Below are 20,443 nucleotides of genomic sequence, written 5' to 3' on the forward strand. Positions count from 1 at the left end.
TAACTCAGTGCATGAACAGTTCAGTGGAGACAAGTGTTAGAGGTGGGTGAAAGGGTGAGACTACTATCAGTTGTGACTATAGTTGTGCATGAGATTTGCACAATCATTGATTGAGATTTCCAATGAGGATTGTGCAGTACAAGCCAAGGGAATTCAAACTTGGATCTGATCTATTCTCAACTTGGATTGCGCAGTAGAGGCAGGCAAACAGTGGAGGAGATTTGAACTCGTGACTCGTTCAGATCTGAGCTAGTTTGTGTGTAGCACGTGGAGATAGTACTGAGTACTTGTGAGGAGTATTGTACTATGTATTGTTTCATGTTCTCTATCATTATAATATACAGATAGTTGGGGGTTTTCAGCTGTATGCTTTCCCCATTACATACTGTGTTGATATGTGCAATTGATGTTTCAATGTGCGCATGCGATTGTTTTTAATTCCGCAAATTGATGATCAACGTAGAGGAGGTTATGTATTATGCATGCATTCCACAAATAGTGTATAATCAGGATAATCTCTGTGAATAAGTGTTATATTATTCAAATTTCTACATTTCCTTTGCTCGCATCGTAGCCACGATCCTCCAACATAACAACTGAACCCAAATTATTCTTTAGACCCGTTACATACATATCTTTTAATGTGAGAGGAGAACCATACTCCCTCTGAAAAGTAAAAGTACTAATGCCGGTCGTGCTATACCTTCCATCATCTCCCATTTCGATGTGCATCTAGAGGTCCTTCTCCTCCAAGTCACTGAAGGATTCTTTGTTGCCGGTCATATAGAACGAGGCTCCACTATCTAGATACCACACACCACCCATCACCGATGTCACCATGCAATCAATGAGGGTGAAATCCAACTTGAATTTTGAAGCAAGAGCTTCACCTTCCATTCCTCCAGAGGGCTTCTTGCCGACCTTCTTGTGCAGACACTTTGTGGCATAGTGTCCGAACTCATGACAACGAAAGCATTTAATCTTTGACAAGTCCTTCTTGCCTTTTGATTGGAATCTGATTTGGAATGGGATGGATTCCCTTTCCCTTTCTTCACCTTTCTAGCTAAGGCACAATTTTCCTCATCATCATGCTTGGATGAGGTTCCATCTATAGTGTTCCACCGAATCTTTTCTTGCACCAAGTCAAACCACAAATGGCTCCCACTTTGGTAGCTTCTCCCTCCCATTTACCGAATCCTGGTAGCTGTGCCAACTCTTGGGAAGGCCTAGAAGTGTTATGCTGACCAAATCATCTTCAATAATTGTAACACCAACACTTCCAAGCTCATCCCGACATTGGGTGAACTTGGTCAAGTACTTTGGTATTGTGTCGCCCTTCTCTATCTTGATTTTTTTGAGCTTGTCCTTCAATGCTAGCTTCCCGCGGTCACTGCTATTTTGAAACAGGTCTGTCAAAGCCTTCCACAATGCATATGGAGTCTCCTTATCGTGGAGGTTCGAGACAATATGATCTCGAACTCCTTCTAGGAAAATCCTTCTCGCCTTTGCAACACATTTTCTCCACTCTTCCAGATCTTGAGCATCAGTTGCTTGAAGATTAGGAATATCTTTGTCTATGAATTCCTTAAGCCCGTTGTCTTCCAACACTACCTCCATCCTGTCCTTCTAAGTAATATAGTTTGAACTACCCTCAAGGGCACTTTCGAGTCTCAATCCGTAGAACGACATCCTTCTGACTTTGAAGTCTGATACTGGAAATTCGATTTCACCTGCAAAAGACAAACTCATATTCTCCTCTTCTAGAGTGATTTATGCTCTGATACCATGTAGATTCAAATTGCTAATTGTAGTTTACTAAAACAATAGACTTGAATCTACACTATTTATCAGCGGAAACAATTAAACGATCACGAAATCACGAAGCATACAAGAGAAAGAATTCAATCAACACATTACACAATGATTTCCTAGTGAAAGCCACAACTAAAAACCCTACTATCTATATATTGCACTAGTCAGAAAATATGAGAAGATTACAATGCTTTGCTCAAGCTTGAGCAACCTCTACACTATCTCTATTTGTCTCACAACTTCCTAGACAAGCCTTTGCCAATACTTAACTGATTTCTCGCTCGCCCAAATCCCTATTTCCTTGTGTTGTTTCTTTGGGAATTAGCCCCCTATTAATTAGGGAAACTCCTCAAAGAAATTGCGCAATCCATCATAGGCCTTCCTCTGACTGCATGTACCACTTGTACAATTCAAATGATTATACAATTGATATTAGACTGTCCTTGAACTCCAATCTCAACTAGGTAACCCTTAGATCTGACATGCATGAGTTATTTATGAGTGAATCATCAGTTAACTGGTTGATCACTGCAGGCAACACCACACTACTAGATCTCTCACTAGTTCCTCCAACAGTTGGAACTAGTTTGACTGACTTTAACTCTGTTAAATTGAATTAATTAATCACAACTCAAAATAAACTCAACCAGGGCTCCTATATTGTAGGAGACACTATACATTACTCAAGTTAGACCCTCAACTCGAATTAACTAAGCCAACTAAGTCAATTTAATTTAGTTAACTAATACAAGTTGTCATGTGATGTGGAATTACAATTTTATTCCCAATTTAATTCAAGGACAAAATTAAATTAGGATTTTCTTGTTGCATTTTTCAACACGCAGTTACATAAAATTCAACACTCCCTCTCAACTAGGGAGGTATTCACCTTGATTTCCTCAAATGTACACTTTTTTGAAAAATTATTGCATCCCAAGAAAAGATTGAATGAGCTAGCTATGTTAATGTGTCCATCCACTTTATGTGGAAAGCATCCTGCATCAACATCATGCAAAGGGATCTAATTACCCTCTAGCCACATACCATTTGCAAAGGATCCAGTCACCCACAAGCCAAATACCCTTTAGATGGTTAGGTACCCCCTGACACATGACTTGTCCCAGGTCACCAACTATCCAAGTTGTCACTTGGAACCATGTTAGTACCCCTGACCAATGGTGAAACCCCGGGCCCATTTACCATTCCCACACATCATTACAAAAAACAAGGATAGAAATGACTCAAAAAATAAGGATACAAATGACCAAAATGTTAGCTCTAAAAAGACTCAAATGATTAATGAACAACAGAGAAAAAGTCAAACTAAAGAACAACTTGAGGAGAGACATATAGAGGAGCTTATCGTCCTCCCACTTGGATGGAAATCAATTGATCATTATCTCACTTACCTTAGAGAGGATTATCCATGGCTTCAAAACTTCTCATTCCTATATCCTTAGACGTGTGAGGGGATGCTCACTTTCATTTATGTCTATTACTTTGTTCTGGTGGATGAGTTTGCATGTGAGGGACACATGGTATATTGTACTCAATATACTTGTCATTAAATTAACATGGGAGGATTATGGAATGACCTAGGTAGTCAAGACACCATTTACCCAATACACCTTGTTTTTAGTTTTATTGCCATATTAGTCATTAAATCAACTTATTTATTGTAGTTTTGGAGAATATGAAAGTAGATATTTTCTTGAAATTTCAAAGCTTCATAATATGCTTTATATAAGATTAAAGTAAATTTATAATCAATTAAACATCTTTTGATAGTAAACTTCGTAATCAATTAGACCTCTTTTGAGAGAAGACTTCATTATTATGTTGAAACCTCTCAAAACAATTAAACCCCAAATGTGCTTTTCCAATATTAACCATAATTCTTACCCTAACAAATAAGTTTTTACTTAGTTATTAAATAGCATTCCTAAATAACAAATAAGTTTTTACTTAGTTATTAAATAGCATTCCTAATTGCCAACCACAAGACAATGCCATAACCCTGCTTTTTATAATTTGAAATATTTTAAAAATTACACATTTAAATTTAGATCTTTTTAATATTTTAATAAATTAAATTTCCCTCTTTAGCAGTATTTAAAATAATGAATAAATAACAATATTTAAAATAATAATAAATAAATAATAACATATTTAATCAAAGACACAACAAACTTCAAATTACTATATGTCATAAACACTTGCTATAAAACCTGGGAGAGCAGTTCCACCTGACTTAAGGTTTGCCTTCGAAGCTTTGTAGACCTCTTTTCAAATTATAACGACCACTCTCTCACAGCACCATGAGGATGAACAAAATCGACATAATCTCTTCCGCCTGTTGTAGTCCCTGACAGATCTTGTAGCCCAATGGCTTTACACAGGACATACAAAGCATTGGACAATGAATTTTCTCCAGCAAAAGACCATGATCCCCCTGATCCTTCATCAGCACAGAGCCGCCCGACAGCATCATCATCTCCTGGACACATGTACTCACGTCTGTTCTTACTCACAGTAATCCTTTGCATCGGCATCATGCTGTTAGTCATCTCTTCTTCCATTTCTGGAACCGAGAGCTCGGTTGCAGACACTGGATCTAGAATTGTCCATGCAGGGCCTAATGGGTCTTCTTCAACAGCTAGGTTCGTTCGTTACTTGTATTGGGGCAACAGAATAGACTGCCCAGGGAAGCACTGTGAAGCCTGTGAGGGATTGGGTCACCAGGAATCCAGCCTGAGATGTGCCCTCGAAGAAGCAATGTTCCTCCACAGGTACTCTTCTAATGTCCCCGGGGCTTCTTGTTTTGCATAGTTCCTTGAGGCCGTGGCCTACATGTAGAATAACTGTATTTTATCTAGAAAGGAGGATCCGTGTTTTGAGCATACCCTGCTTTAGTTGATTTGCTGTACTCACTACTCGTGGCTTCTTTTCTGGTTGTCCAAGTCAAGTAATTGTCTCCATTTACTTTTCAGGACCTTCGTCATGCCTTCTCACATGTGTATCAACCGCATCCACAATGACAAAGGGATTCTTCACCACTCAAATGCAAGCACCCAAGAAAGGTGTGTGGAAAGAAGCTCATTAGCAGTGTATTTATTTATTTTAAAGTCCTATACTTGCAACATTGAAAGGAATGCAATCACCATCCTTTGCGAAGATAATAACATCAAAATAGCGTTATCCTTACCTACCTATGCAAACAAGGCAAATGCATGAGATATAGCTAACGCATTATGCTTTTCACAATCTTTTCTTGTGACAACCAGATGAGTTAGAACATTTTTTTGAAATGGCTCCTTTTCAGACTCAAAGAAAACTTTAAAACTGGCTTAAAAGATTTCAGGTACTACAAACCAGACCTTAGGAATTCATCCTTGTGGATTCATAGCATCAGCTTGACTCTGGCCTCTACCATAGAAAGATTGAGTGTGACAGAGAGCCTAAGGCAGGGTGCAACACCCTTCATTTGCAGATAGTTGGAGGATTATTTTCCCAGTAAGATAAATGTTTTTTTTGTTGTGTTATAATTATGCAGAAATTGTTGATGTTCCCGTTATGGATTTATTTATTTTGTAGTTTTTCAGGTTTGTATGATTGCGTTTCGGTTGCATTCATATCTATGGACTCCTCCTTAAATAATTGTTGTCTTGTGCTCACATAAACTCTGCATGAGCATGCATTTATTTTTTAATTGGATTGGTATCAGAACGAGATTTGGTGGTTTTTGAGTTACCCCATAGCATGCATAAAGGTTGTTGGGTATGCTACATAAATGAAATGACTCAAGCATGTCGATCCCAATAATGAAAACCCTAGAAGTGAAGGAAAGCCAGTGACGAAACAGAACTTGAATTAACATGTTGATGCTGTAAGGAAGGAGGGAATTAGACCTGCTTATAGTCCAAATTGATAGTGCAGATGTCCACACCAAGTCCTTGTCAAACGATGTTTTTTAGAGAGTGGCTTGGATTGATAGTGCCTTGGGGAGTAACCTTGGGGCACTGACATACTCTTGATGTTGGCTTGGGCAAAGGATAAAGAATACGTAGATGCACTCCTAACATCTAGGGCCGGAGACCTAGGAAACTAGTAATGCATCTTGAGTAGTGTCCTGTAGAGGTTGTTCTCCTGAGTTGCTTTGGTCCTACTAGGACCTCTTGGTCATTGATGTGGCATTTTCTAGAGTGTTGCGAAATCTAGGGCAATGATATTAGGTGATTTTTCTTCTATTAGTAACTGCTTGTGAGTGCTTTTACTTCTTTAGATTAGGATCTTCTTTTACTTAGGTTATTAGTGTTCTGCTTCATCAAACAACTACCAGTGCATAAACCATAAAGAGATAAGAGACACAAAATATAGGCTGTCAGCCAGGGCTAAAACCTCTCACTCTTTGAGAGGAAAACCCGCACAAATTCTTCTTATAGAGATTCCAACTGACGAATACCAAGACCAAGACCCTTGACCTATTTTCCCTTCCAAGACCAAGAAACAAAACCTCTTTGATAAGATTCTTTTTGCTTTTCTTCCTCTTTCTTGGCTACCCTTTAGAATTTGGTTTCCTCTTTATTGCTTTGGAACTATTCCTTACTTCGACTTCCTTGAGGACCTTAGAGGACTGTACTGTTGTCCTTACTGCTTCCCTTACCTTCTTACCTTTGCACTGCTCTGCTACAGCCTACCCTTGCACTACTTACTGTATTGCTACCTTCCCTCGCATTGTACTGCTACTTCACCTCACACTGCACTGCGACCTTATCTCGCACTATACTGCTGCCGTATGCTTCATATTATGCACTTTCTTTTGCTGTACTTTGCACTTCTACTTCAGTACTTACCTCGCACTGCACCCTTACTACAGTCTTATCTTCGCACTGTAATCTTGTTCGAATCACAGACCCCTTTCGAAAATGCTTCTTTGAAATTCTGTTTTGAAAATGGAATCTGAGCTTGCGATTTATAGTTGATTGCCACTGTTTATGAGTCGACACGGGTGCAAGTGAGCCGATGTGATTGTTGGGGAGACAATTAATTTTATTTTGAAGTCGACTTGAGGTTAATGGTTGTGCTCGGTCTTGGTCCACATGGAAAATTTTAGGGGCTAATATTCGCAAGTGGGCTAGCATTTTCCATGATTTTTCCAAAAAAAGATTCACCAATTTTCATTTTTCTTAAAACGATTCACCCAAATTTTATAGTACACCATTATTTTACCTTAAAAATCGCCAAAATATTATATTGACTAATATAAAATCATTGGAAATCTAAATATTTCTACAAAAAAATCATCAAAAAATTTACAATTTTCATATTAGGGACTAGTAAGATTTGCCAAGGTTTCAAAACTTTAATATAAACTTCCATCCTTAAAATTTTCTTTGGGACTCTTGGAGGGCTATTAGACATTTCTAATGACTCATACACAAGTGTAATCTGCCCAAGAAGGGTCCTTCATACATGACATAGACTCAATTTGACATTTATATAAAATCACAATTACACGTCATTATGAAGACCGAACCTAGTTCCTTTTCAACACTCCCTCTTAACTAGGGAGGTATTCATAGTGGTACTTGGTCATTCTCAATCTGAAGAATTTCTCATAAGCTAAGTTGCACGAAACGGGGAAACGGGTACGAGTTTCCGAAACGGGAAGCGATACGAAACGCGACCTCCCCAAATTTTGGAAACGGGGAAACACGATATATATATATATTGAAAATATTTATATATATATATATTTAAATATTTTCAATATATATATATATATATATATATATTTTAAATATTATATATATATATATATATATATATATATATCTATATGTGCAATCATAAAGCATAAATGATACATTATAATTTATTACACTTAAACATTAAGATTTAATTTACATCACATTTACTCATGAATGATCACATAATGAAAATAAAAATATCGGAATATCCAAAAGCAACCTTTATTATATATCCAAATCACAAAATTAGCCTTTATTTATATTAATATATGAGGTTGCAAGTATAATAAAGACTATAAGGCTGCAAGAGAGAGATCCAAATCAGGATTTTCTGCATCCACATCCCATTCTTTAGAAGGACCATTGTTGTATTGGGAGTCTCCTCCTACATAGTCGAACGACCTTAGTGCTCTTGATTAAATACACGTTTCATACCCTAGTACCCTACATGATCTTGATTAGGGGAGTTTCCCCTGCATAAAGGGCTTGGTTCTCTTGATTAAATACAAGTTCCGTACCCTAGTACATGATAAAATCCAATGGAAACATTGCAATCCCTCCAATCCTGAAATCCTAAAAAACAAATAAGTCTGCTGGATTTTGAGTGAGATCTAAAATTCTACTTTCTCCATATGAAATCCAATGAGGGCGAAACCACTCTCAAACATCCTGAGTCATTTCATGGTAATGTTAAAAATTTAAGTAAAAGGATGAAAATGAAAAATAAAAGAGAATATCACTTTTACTTTAAGAATTTAACATTACCATGAACTGCATATCCCTCAAACTTCCTGATGAATTGCATATCAACACTAGGGCAAAAATTCACTTTTATAACTTTAGACACGCATCTAGAAGCAACAAGAAGTCACTAACATACCTTAAAAGTAAATAAAAAAAAAAAAATTAAAAAAAACACAAGTTAATGAGGAAACGTGGGTCGTATGGCCCTGAAACGCGTTTCCGGCCGTACTGGCCACGTTTCCATTTCGGGAAACGTGGCAGTACGGCCGGAAACGCGTTTCACGGCCGTACCAAACGCGTTTCCGCGTTTCGTACCCGTTTCCGTACGGAAACGGGCCTCTATACCACGTTTCCTGCAACATAGCTCATAAGAAGAATCAGATTGGTAACCCATCTATATAGCATCATATCAACCAACATTGTCGCATAGCAAGACCTTGACTAATAGCCCTATCTATCCATGAGATTCGAGCACAATGCTGGCAAGACGAATGACGTATAGACGCCCTCATCACTGTCTCTCTTAGAACATACCCCACCGGGGTTCTTAGGGTGTGTTCCACTAGGACTATTCTCATCTTGGATTCCCAGTCCTCAAAGAATACCGTCCCTCTACGACTATTCTTATCTTGGATGCCCTAACTCATCCTCAAAGAGTATCGGATGCCAGATGCTTACTCAATCCTCCATTTCGTCTTTGCAAGTGAAGACAAGAATGATGTGTCTATCTCTCCCTCTTAATTAGGGAGGACATAGCTATTGCAATAAATGAATGTACTCATTCCTACAGAAGGAATGTACCTAAGCTCCCTCTTGGCTTAGGAATTTCCAAGTTTCTTTAAGTAAGAAACTTGTTTCCAAGCTCCCTGTTAATTAGGGACTTATATCAGCTCCTCAGGTGGGGATAATGGGACAACTAGCTGCTTGAAGAACTCCTCCTTACTATGTCATGAATTTCTTTTCGTTATCTAGGAGTCTTCATGTTTGGGACTTCTACATAGGGCACCGACCATCCATCACTTTCATCCATGAGTCAGACATGTCATCATCAGAAAGTGATCCATCAATCTATATTTGGCCTTCCTTCATGCCATGTTTACTTAAGGATCTTTCATCCTACTACGTGTGCATCGGTGGTGGAAGATATCCATAGTTCTTCCCTCAGCAGCCCTGCATAAACCTATCCAGATATTTGTTCAAAAATAAAGGAATGAACATTAAAATCAACATTACCATTGTGATGGTCTTTCATCATGACATCTTCTAGTTTGCATCAACGTTCTGCATACATATCGACACATCTCCCAAAGATATATATATTGTTAAGGGTCTCTTTCTTTTTCAGATTCCATCAAAGTCTTCATATCTTCCATGGAGATATCCTAGTCAAATCTTCTTGGTCTTTTGAATGTTGATTGCCTTTACCATGGTTGCATATTCCATGATCTCTTCCTTTCTTCGCACGTTACATTCCTAGGAGCTTCCAATCAAAGTTCCTCAATTGTAGACAACCACCTCATACTTCATATGAGGACATATTAGGTTGATTTCATCTAGTGAATGTGTGACCCATGCGTTCTTACATTCCTTTGAGGGAGGAGATCCTTTCTTTTGATCATGCTCTAGAGCATTGATCCATGCTACCTGCAACCATATGACATGACTTCCACAATATCAAATGTAAGCATACCTCATTTTTCCTTTGTGTCATCCAAACTTCCTGCAACAACTTCCTTGATTGAAAGAGCTTCAATCCCTTGAACTGCTTCACATTTACGTCATCATACCATCATCCCATAAATTCCACAAGATTGGAATTCTTAATGAAACACTTGCTTTTCCTCATGATCGATGAACCTTTCAATGAAGATTCCATCATCGAATCTAGAGGATCTAAAGTATCCCTATCAACAGATGTTTTTGACAAATTGTTAATTTTAGGCAAAATGGTATGTTCTATATGCTTTAGAGCAATTTTACTTCAATTTCTTTAATAGCCCAGTCTCAATATTCAAATTAGCAATCACATCAACATGATAGTAAGATGCAGATGGAACATAAATATAAATAGTAGAAGACAAGCCAAGACAAGAGGACACAAGATGTGGCACCAGCCAGGGACAAACCCCAATGTGGGGAAATTGTTGATCAAATCTTCTTATAGTCTTCAATAGCTCAATAGAGAGAGATAGTACAATTTACAAATCTGATATTTTGTAACAACAATAAAAAAGCCTAACCAGAAAAGTCAATGCTGGTCAACAGGGCAGATTTGATCCTCAACAATTTGGTCAACTTCGGCCTCCAAACAGCAAGATGAATCAACCCTCAAACAACCCAAAACAGTCTAGTCAAACCTGGTCAAACAACCAACCCTGCAGTCAGCCCTAGCTGCAGTCAATTCTAGTCAAAGTCAACGTTTGACCTTGATTTCTGTGCCCAGAAATGCGGCCTAACCAAACATCACCCAAAAACACAGTAAAAAATGTCAACGTTGTTGGTCAACGCATGGTCAAACTATCGAAAAATTCGGTCTCCTGAAATTTCGGCCTCTTGAAATTTTGCTCTCCTGAAATTTTGGCCTCTTGAATTTTCGCTCTTGAAATTTCGGACGTGTGGAGAGAGAGAGGCCCATAAATCCGCACCCAATCAATGAGGAGAGAGAGAGAGAAGTGTGAAGATGAGCGTGTCCAAATGAGGCTAAGGCATCATGTATTTATAACAAACGTTGAGGATGAATAGACGTGGTTGTTGGGCTTTTGAGCCTACATAAGTTTGCTGGTCGACCTTGACAATTTGTCCATAATCAAAATAAATTCATAACTTCATTTGTACATGTTGGAATCAGATGATCTCTAGATCAATCCTACACCTCTCAGAGAGAGGAATCCAAGAAAAATATCAGCTATCATAAATAAGATGACTCGTGGAGTTTGGCTCTAGTTGCTAATTTTAACACTCCCTCTCAACTAGGGAGAACTCCATTTGCTAATACATCTGCCAGTCGGGGCTATCTTTGCCATCAATGCACTGCTCAACACTGCTCTGCTCTGCTGAACTATGAAGAAGAAGAAGTGAGCGAGAATGTATCATACCATTCTCTACTGACTTGAAGTCAGTCCCAGATAAAAGTGAGTTTCTCATACCACTCTTACTGATGCGAAGTCAGTTCCAGTCAAAAGAGAGTGTCTCATATCACTCTTACTGACCTGAAGTCAGTTCCATTGATCCCAGATCAATATCGGTTATTCTAGCATAGGGAGTGTGGTAGTACACGATGCGTCCATCGGTAGTACTATGGTCCCTATCCTCATTTCCCTACTGATTGGACAGATGAGAGGTAGTTCCCATGAGTTCCAGACTGCATGGGTAGGATGTCTCAGCAGGAGAAGGATGAACCACTCATCCTGCCTACATGTCGCCAAGGGGTATCATAGGGGAAGGCTGAACCACTCACCCTGTACAAAGTAAACCACTAGGGGAAGGCTGAACCACTCACCCTGTGGTTGCTCATCGCTCCAAGAAGTACCCCAAGCCCCCCGGAGCTCCCAAAGCTCAATGTCCATATCATACATAACCCTAAGAAGAGGGTCTCTCCATGACTTCAAGTTGTTCTCAGAAGGCTAAGAACTTGACCTTCCCCAGGGGCTTTGTCAGAATATCGGTGACCTGTTCATCTGTCCCAATGTGATGGAGCCTTATTGCTCCTCGTTGTACCATATACTGGATAAAATGGTACTTGATATCTATGTGCTTGGAACGATCATGAAATATGGGATTCTCTGATAATTGGATTTCACTCTGGTTGTCGCAGAGGATCACAGTGGTATCCAACACATGTCCAAACAGCTCACTGAAGAGCTTCCTCAACTAGACAACTTCATTGGAGGCCATACTAGTAGCTATGTATTCGGCCTCAACGATGCTCAAGGCAACTGATTTATGCTTCCTACTCATCCAGGATATCGAAGTAGAACCCAAAGAAAAACAACATCTAGAAGTGCTTTTGCGATCCACCACACTGCCAGCCCAATCAACATCAGAATAACCATGTAGCCTCACATCTCCGACAATGTATCTCAGTCCATGAGTGATTGCGCCCCGAAGATATCTCAGAAAATTCTTGGCACCAATTCAATGTATATGATGAGGCTCAACCATATATTGGCTCAATGTGTTAACTGCAAAACATATGTCTGGATGAGAGTTCACCAAGAACATCAACGCTCCTATGAGTTGATGATACTCAAAAGCATTTCCCAATTTAGGTCTGGCAACACTATCACATAACTTAAAGTTAAGCTCCATCGGGGTAGTCACAGGCTTGCAGTCCACCATCCCAAATCTTTCCAATATCTTCACAACATATTTTCCTTGAGATAGGAAAATTTTACCTGGCTTTTGCCAGACCTCCAACCCTAGGAAGTAGTGCATCGATCCTAGGTCCTTCATCTCAAATTCAGAAGCCAACTTCCTCTTACATTTGTGAATGAGAGGGTCTGCACCTATCAGAAAGAGGTTGTCCACATAAAGTACCAGAATGAGAGGTTTATCATTTTCAACCTTAAAGTAAAGTTTCGGATTGGCTTCACTTCTAGTGAATCTTAGCTTCATTAGATAGCTATCGATCCTCTCATACCAAGCTCGGGGTGCTTGCTTCAATCCATAGAGAGCTTTCTTCAACCTGTATACATGAGATTCCCGGTCATGAACCTCAAACTCCTCGGGTTGTTCCACATAGACTTCCTCTTTAATCGAACCATGCAAGAAAGTGGTCTTGACATCCATCTAATGTAGGTTCCATCCTTGCGAGGCAGCAAGGGCTATGATCGAGCGGATGGTGGTGTATCGGGCAACAGGTGCAAATATCTCATCATAATCTACACCTTCTTTTTGAGAGAAGCCTCGAGCAAAAAAGCGAGCTTTGAACTTTTCTGTGCTTCCATCAACTCCATGCTTGATTTTGTAGGGCCACTTAGAGGTGTCAACTGATTTGTCCTGGAGTCTAGGGACCACATCCCAAACATCATTCTTCATAATAGACTCATATTCTTCATTCATAGCATCCTTCCATACTTGTTGCTTCATCACTTCTTCAAATGATGAAGGCTCATTTTGAATGATAGTGCTCATGACGGTCAAGTATCCTTGATACTTGTTTGACTTCTTGCTCTCACGGAAAGTCCCCTTTGGTGCAGTATGTCTCTCGGCATCTTCGAGAGTCTCCCTAAGCCATGAGGGTCTCCTCTTGGAGGAGGAGGGCTCTTGAGGAGGAGGATCAATAGGATCCATAGGTTCATCAACATTTGGCATTGTTTCATCTTCTTTTGCACCTTGACTTCCGATGTCAGCTTCTTTGTTTTTCCTTAGGATTGGAAGGTTGTTGATCTTCCTGAGGGCCATATCTTCGTCGAAGGTGACATTATGACTTATCTCAACTTCCTTTTGAACAACCACATAAATTCTTTATCCCTTAGAATTTTCATTATAGCCCACAAATATTCCTTTCTTCCCAGATGCACCCAATTTGCTTCTTTTCTCTTTTAGCACATGAAAATATACGGGACTTCCAAAAATTCTAAAATGAGCGATTCTTCCTTTCAGCCACAACATTCTGCTCAGGAGTGTATGGCGTTGTAGTCTCCTTCTTAATGCCAACTTCTCTGCAATAATCTTGGAATTCATTAGATTCGTACTCGATCCCATTATCAGTCCTCAATATCTTGATTTTCTTTTCGGATTGGTTTTTGGATGAAGGCTTTGAAGTGTCGGAATCAGGTGAACACTTCATCCTTCTTCTTCAAGAAGTAGATCCAGGTCTTGCGAGAATAATCATCCGTAAAGGGGAGATAATATAAGTATCCTCCCAAAGAGTTTACGGGCATCATATCGGATATGTCGGGTGGATCAATTGCAATATATCTGTGGTCTTGCTATTACTTGAGGGGAATGGTCCCCTTGTAAGTTTTCCTTCGACACATCCAAACATACATCTTCATGCTCTACTTTGAACTCGGGCATACTTGTCACTATCTGTCTCACATCGGGAAGAGCCTTATAATGAAGATGGGCAAACCTCCGGTGCCATAGTTCAGATTGTAGAGATTTGTCACAAGACATGGCTCCCAATGGACTTCCTCCAACTTTATATAAAGTGTCAACCTTGAACCCAAGAGTAAAAGCATCTTTAAAATTCCTTTTCCAAACACGTACCTTTCCATCTATGAATGCCACCTTGTATCCTTTGCCTTCCATTGCCGAAATGGACACCAGGTTCTTCTTGAGATCAAGTACATATAGAACTTCTTGTAAATGATTAGTGTTACCTTGATTCAATTGAAGGGTAACATTCCCTACTCTCTTTACGGGATAGGTGGCATCGTCTCCAAGGATAATCTCCAAGTTTGTCTCCTTCTCTATCAGATTAGAGAGAGCTTCCTTGTATCCGGTGAAGTGCCTTGAGGCACCACTATCAATTAGCCAATTCCCCAAAAATTCTAGTGGAGAGGTAGTGGAGAGGGCCGATATAAGATAGTACTCCTTTTGCCTATTGTTAACAACATTTGATTCTTTGGAGTTCCTTGCTTTCTTGGAGAGTTGACCATTTCATTGATGTCCCACATTCCTTTTTCCTTTGCCATTGTACCTGTCATTCCTTTGATCGTTGTTGTTGAAGTTGCCCTTGGAATGATTGTGATCATCATCATGTGATGTGTCCCTTCTATTTGGACACTCCCTTGCATAGTGGCCAAACTTATTGCAAACAAAGCACCTGCCCTTCCTTCCTCCCTTAGATCCAACCTTTCCATTGAAATGACCTTTAGATCTTGCATTATTTCTCCTTTTGGAATGAGTGGAGAAAGTAGTGGGGTTGCTTCTATTAGAAGGCATTTCTTGCTCCACCATTCTTGTTTCTTCTTGAATGCATCTCGACATCAATTCTTCAAACCCTGGAATTCGATCATAGTGGTTCTGAATATATACCACTCAGGTGGGAGTCCTCCAAGGGTAGTGATAGTAAGTTTTCTGTTAGGAATGATTTCTCCAATCGAAAGTAGATCATTCTTGATCTCAGTGATCCTTAAGAAGTAGGATTGAATATCCTCGTCCTTGCCCTTCTTAATATCTTTCAACTTATTCTTGAGAAATAGAATTTGATTAGCATTACTAACCTTGAACATGTTGATCAACCTGTCGTAGATCTCCTTGGAGGTCTTCAATTCGGAGATGTAGGCCACCAGATGCTTGTCAGTGGAATTCCTGATAATCTTCTTTGCTTTGACTTCAACCCTATTGTACTTGGTCTTCGTAGCAGCCGATGCATTTGAAGGTGGCTCAGGGATTTTAACCTGCACATAATCCATCACTTCTTGTTCATCCAAGGTCAAATCAAGAAACATCTTCCATCCATGATAGTTAGATTTATCATGGAGCTTGTCTTCACCGGGGAAGTGGGATGAGGTACCCATTGAGCCTTTTGTCCTTGTCCAACTGTCTTTGGTGATTTCTCTTTCACTCTTGTTGGGGCTTTGTCTTCACCTCATGTTAAAATTGGCAACTAGGGCCAAACTCCATGTGGGTCATCTTATTTATGGCAGCTGATATTTTTCTTGGATCCCTCTCATCGAGAGGTGTAGGATTGATCTAAACATCATCCGATTTCGATAAGTATTCATGGAGTTATGAATTTATTTACGTTATAAGACAATTCGTCAAGGTCGGCCAACAACCAAATACACCCCACATGTGCTCAACGTTTTAGCATAAATAGAGGTGGCCTTCAAGTCATTTCAACACACTTGGTATCTCTTCCTCTCTCTACTTGTCTTTGGGTTTTAGTAGGAGGAGAGATCCTAAGGAATAAGGTTGCCCTGATCCAGAGGGCAGAAAGCCGGAATTGCTGGGAAAGCCGGAATTGCTGGAAGTTCCGGCCGAAACGGCCGAAAAAGCCGGAAATGTCGGAACTGTTGAAAAAGCCAGAACTACCAGAAAAGTCGTAACTGCTGGGATTGCCGGGAACAACCGAAACTGCCGGAACTGCCAGAACTGCTGGGAATTGTCGAAACAGCCGGAGCATCTGTCTCCGAAGGAGAGTAGCATGCAAGGGACAACTAACTAACATTGGGATAGTGGTATGGTACTTAGCAGCAAATACACCAAGCATGCAATGTTATAGCTAGCACGCGAGGGACAACTAACTAACATTGGGACAGTGGTATGGTACTTAGCAGCAAATACACCAAGCATGCAATGTTACAGCTAGCACGCAAGGGACAACTAGCATGCAACAACAAGCATGCTAAGGACAACAAGCAAGCAAGGGACAACAAGCAAGCAAGGTGCAGCCAACACATAGGTCAGGATGGCAACATGGTGCAACAATGGCACATAATGCAGTACAGTGATGGGTATAGTCATGATTAATGAAGCATCATGAGATGCAGCATAGTGATGATGGGTGCAGCGCGGTGAGGTGTAGCATGATGACGAAATGCTGCACAACGATAGGTGAAGGAGTCACCTTGGAGAATTAGTTGAAGCAACATGTCTTCAACTGATCTCATGTGTCATCTTCTTAGAGATGATCTATGCTCTTATCTAGATAAGTCAAAGTGTTGACTTCTGTTGTAAACGTACTATCTCTCTCTCTCTCTGCTGAACTATTGAAGAACACATAGGAAGAATTGATCAAAGGTTTCCCCACATCGGGGTTTGTCCCTGGCTAGCGCCACATCTTGTGTGCTCTTGTCTTGGCTTGTCTTCTGCGATTTATGTTTATGTTCTATCTGCAGTTTACTTTAATGCTGATGTGATTGCTAATCTGGAAAAGATATGGAGCTAATTGTGAAAATTGAAATAAATTGCTCTAAGCATAGAACACACCTAAAATTAACACCTCAGCTTTGATACCATTTTAATTTTAGGCAAAATGGTATGTTCTATGCTTTAGAGCAATTTTACTTCAATTTATTTAATAGCCCAGTATCAATATTCAGATTAACAATCACATCAACATGATAGTAAAATGCAGATAGAACATAAATATAAACAATAGAAGACAAGCCAAGGCAAGAGGACGTAAGATGTGGCACCAGCCAGGGACAAACCCCAATGTGGCGAAACCCTTGATCAAATCTTCTTATAGTCTTCAATAGTTCAGTAGAGAGAGATAATACAATTTACAAGTATGATATTTTGTAACAGTAGTAAAAGAGCCCTAACCAGAAAAGTCAAAGCTGGTCAACAGGGCAGATTTGACCCTCAACAATTTGGTCAGCTTCAGTCAACTTCGGCTTCCAAACAGCAAGATGAATCAACCCTCAAAACAACCCAAAACAGTACAGTCAAACCTGGTCAAACAACCAACTGTTAATTTTAGGTACGTTCTATGCTTAGAGCAATTTATTTCAATTTTCACAGTTAGCTCAATATCTCTTCCAGATTAGCAATCACATCAGCATTAAAGTAAACTGTAGATAGAACATAAACATAAATCGCAGGAGACAAGCCAAGACAAGAGGACACAAGATGTGGCGCTAGCCAGGGACAAACCCCAATGTGGGGAAACCCTTGATCAATTCTTCTTATATGTTCTTCAATAGTTCAGCAGAGAGAGAGATAGTACATATACATCAGAAGTCAACATTTTGACTTGACAAGATAAGAACATAGATCTTCTCTAAGAAGATGTCTCATGAGGTAACTGATATGGACTCATGTGATTCCATCACCCTATCACAGTGCTACACCATCATACCATGTCCATCACAGAGCTGCACCATGCTGCATCACTGCTGAGCTGTACCTCATCATGTTATACCCATCTTCATGCTGCACACATCATGCTGCTGTACCATATCATCATGCTGCACCTCCTTGTGCTGCATCTTCAAACTGTACCTTACTGTGCCTATCATGCTGCACCTTGATACACTTGTGCTGCACCTTGATACACTTGTGCTACACACCCTGATACACTGCCCATAACAACTCTTGCTATGGTGCTATGGCCTGTGGCCTAGCACATAGCAACAAATGTATCACAGATAGTGTCCAATCATTATTAACGCAACAACATTTAGTCTATAGAAATGTCAACTCTTGAACATGCTGTAATGCTGCAATTCAGGGACTGATTAGGGTACTGACCACAGTCCCTAACAACCCATCTAAGCTGGCCCAGAATTGCTCTTAATGACTGTGGTTGTCCTCCAATGAGTTGCTGCCCTCCACGCTGCATCATAACAGTCCTCCTTGATATAGTAGACCTCCCAAATCGTCCCACTAATGAACTGCTGTAACCTTCTCTTTTCCTGTGGCTAGGGCAGTCATGAGACTGCATATAAGGAACCATTCAGATCCCTTCTCACAACAGTCTAAGGGCACATGAAACCCTCCACAAATGCGGCCTAGAATAGTGTTAAGGTGACTGTGTTTAGGCCTGCGTTCAACCATGTATAGACTGCGTCTAGGGCACGTTTAACCCTTCCTTAGATATGCAACTAAGGCTCCTTTAAGGCTTCCTCATGTCTGCGGATTAGGGCTGCCTTGCTGCATGTAGAAGTTCCCCTAAACAGTGGGTAGATCTCCCTTCTTTGCTGTGGATTAGGGCCTCCACTTGGCTGCGTATAGGGCTCCTTCTTTGCTGCGTATTAGGGCCTCCACTTGGCTGCGTATAGGGCTCTTTCTTTGCTGCGTATTAGGGCCTCCTTTAGACAGCTGTTAGGGCTCCTTTTGGCTGCGTATTTGAGCTCCCTTTGACTGCGGCTAGGGCTGTGTTCTTCAACTGCGTCTAGGGCACATAGAACCCTTTCTTCACTGTGTCTAGGGCTTCTCCCTCTTGACCTCTCTAGCCACTAAACCCAAACAAGTGGAGAGAGATCTTAGGAGAAGTGAGTGTTTAAATGACTTGAAGACCTCCTCCTTTTATAGTAAAACGTGGAGCACAAGAGGGGGCAGATTAGTTGCTGGCCGACCTTGATGAATTGTCCTATAACACAAATAAAACCATATTTCCATGAATACTTATCACAATCGGATGATCTTTAGATCAATCCTATACCTCTCGATGAGAGGAGTCCAAGAAAAATATCAGCGATCATTAATAAGATGACCCACATGGAGTTTGGCCCCAGTTTCCAATTTTAACACCAACCCTGCGGTCAACCCTAGCTTTAGTCAACGTTGGTCAAAGTCAACATTTGACCTTGATTTCTATGCCCCAAAATGCGGCCTAACCAAACAGAAATATCTCACCCAAAAACGCAGTCAAAAATGTCAACGCTGCTGGTCAACACATGGTCAAACTGTCCAAAAATTCGGTCTCCTGAAATTTCAGTCTTGTGAAATTTCAACCTTTGGAAATTTCGCTCCTGAAATTTCGGACGTGTGGAGAGAGAGAGGCCCATAAATCCACACCTAATCAATGAGGAGAGAGAGAGAGAAGTGTGAAGATGAGCGTGTCCAAATGAGGCTAAGGCATCATGTATTTATAGCAAACGTTAAGGATGAATAGACGTGATTGTTGGGCTTTTGAGCCTACATAAGTTTGCTGGCCGACCTTGACAATTTGTCCATAATCAAAAATAATTTCATAACTTCATTTGTACATGTCGGAATCAGATGATCTCTAGATCAATCCTACACCTCTCAGAGAAAGGAATCTAAGAAAAATATCAACTACCAGAAATAAGATGACCCATGTGGAGTTTGGCCCTAGTTGCCAATTTTAACACAAATGTATGATGAACCTTGTACTAGATGACCTTGCCACTTATCTTCCCAAGAGCTATATTCTTGACTTCCATAGATTCTAACCATCTTTCATGCTTCTCTATGATGATGTCTCGAGTTCTTTCTTTGAATGCTTCTATGATGCATTGATGCATCCCATTTAGTTAATCATGATAGCCATATCTTACAACAGAAGACTTAGGAACTTGAAAAGAACTTAGGTGAGGAAGACTATCTCAATAGTGGAGATTTATTACTTCCTCCTTCTTGGATCTCTTCTTTTCAGCTTCTTCCACTTCTTCGGTGATGTGGGCTTTTTCTCTTCTTCTTTTGTTATTGTCCTTCTTGAGCTTAGGACAATCTCTTTTGTAGTGTCCATATTCTTGACACCCATAGCATTGGAT

General features: G+C 40.1%; 1 protein-coding gene across 2 annotated transcripts in view; it reads left to right on the forward strand.

Annotated features, from left to right (window-relative positions):
* The first annotated feature begins 4,026 nt into the window (after positions 1 to 4,026).
* The window catches only part of LOC149263925 (uncharacterized), a 59,569-nt gene continuing 43,152 nt past the window's right edge, over positions 4,027 to 20,443 (forward strand). For both annotated transcript variants that reach the window (XM_089426868.1, XM_089426871.1), the window contains exons 1-2: positions 4,027 to 4,601; positions 4,803 to 4,892. In XM_089426868.1, the coding sequence (XP_089282994.1) occupies positions 4,198 to 4,601; positions 4,803 to 4,892 (494 nt within the window). In that variant the 5' untranslated portion in view covers positions 4,027 to 4,197. The remainder of the gene's footprint in view (positions 4,602 to 4,802; positions 4,893 to 20,443) is intronic.

This window comes from Pinus tabuliformis, chromosome 6 (assembly GCF_031772625.1).
Source record: "Pinus tabuliformis cultivar Carrire ecotype Pingquan chromosome 6, CPIR1, whole genome shotgun sequence".
NCBI lineage: Eukaryota > Viridiplantae > Streptophyta > Pinopsida > Pinales > Pinaceae > Pinus > Pinus tabuliformis.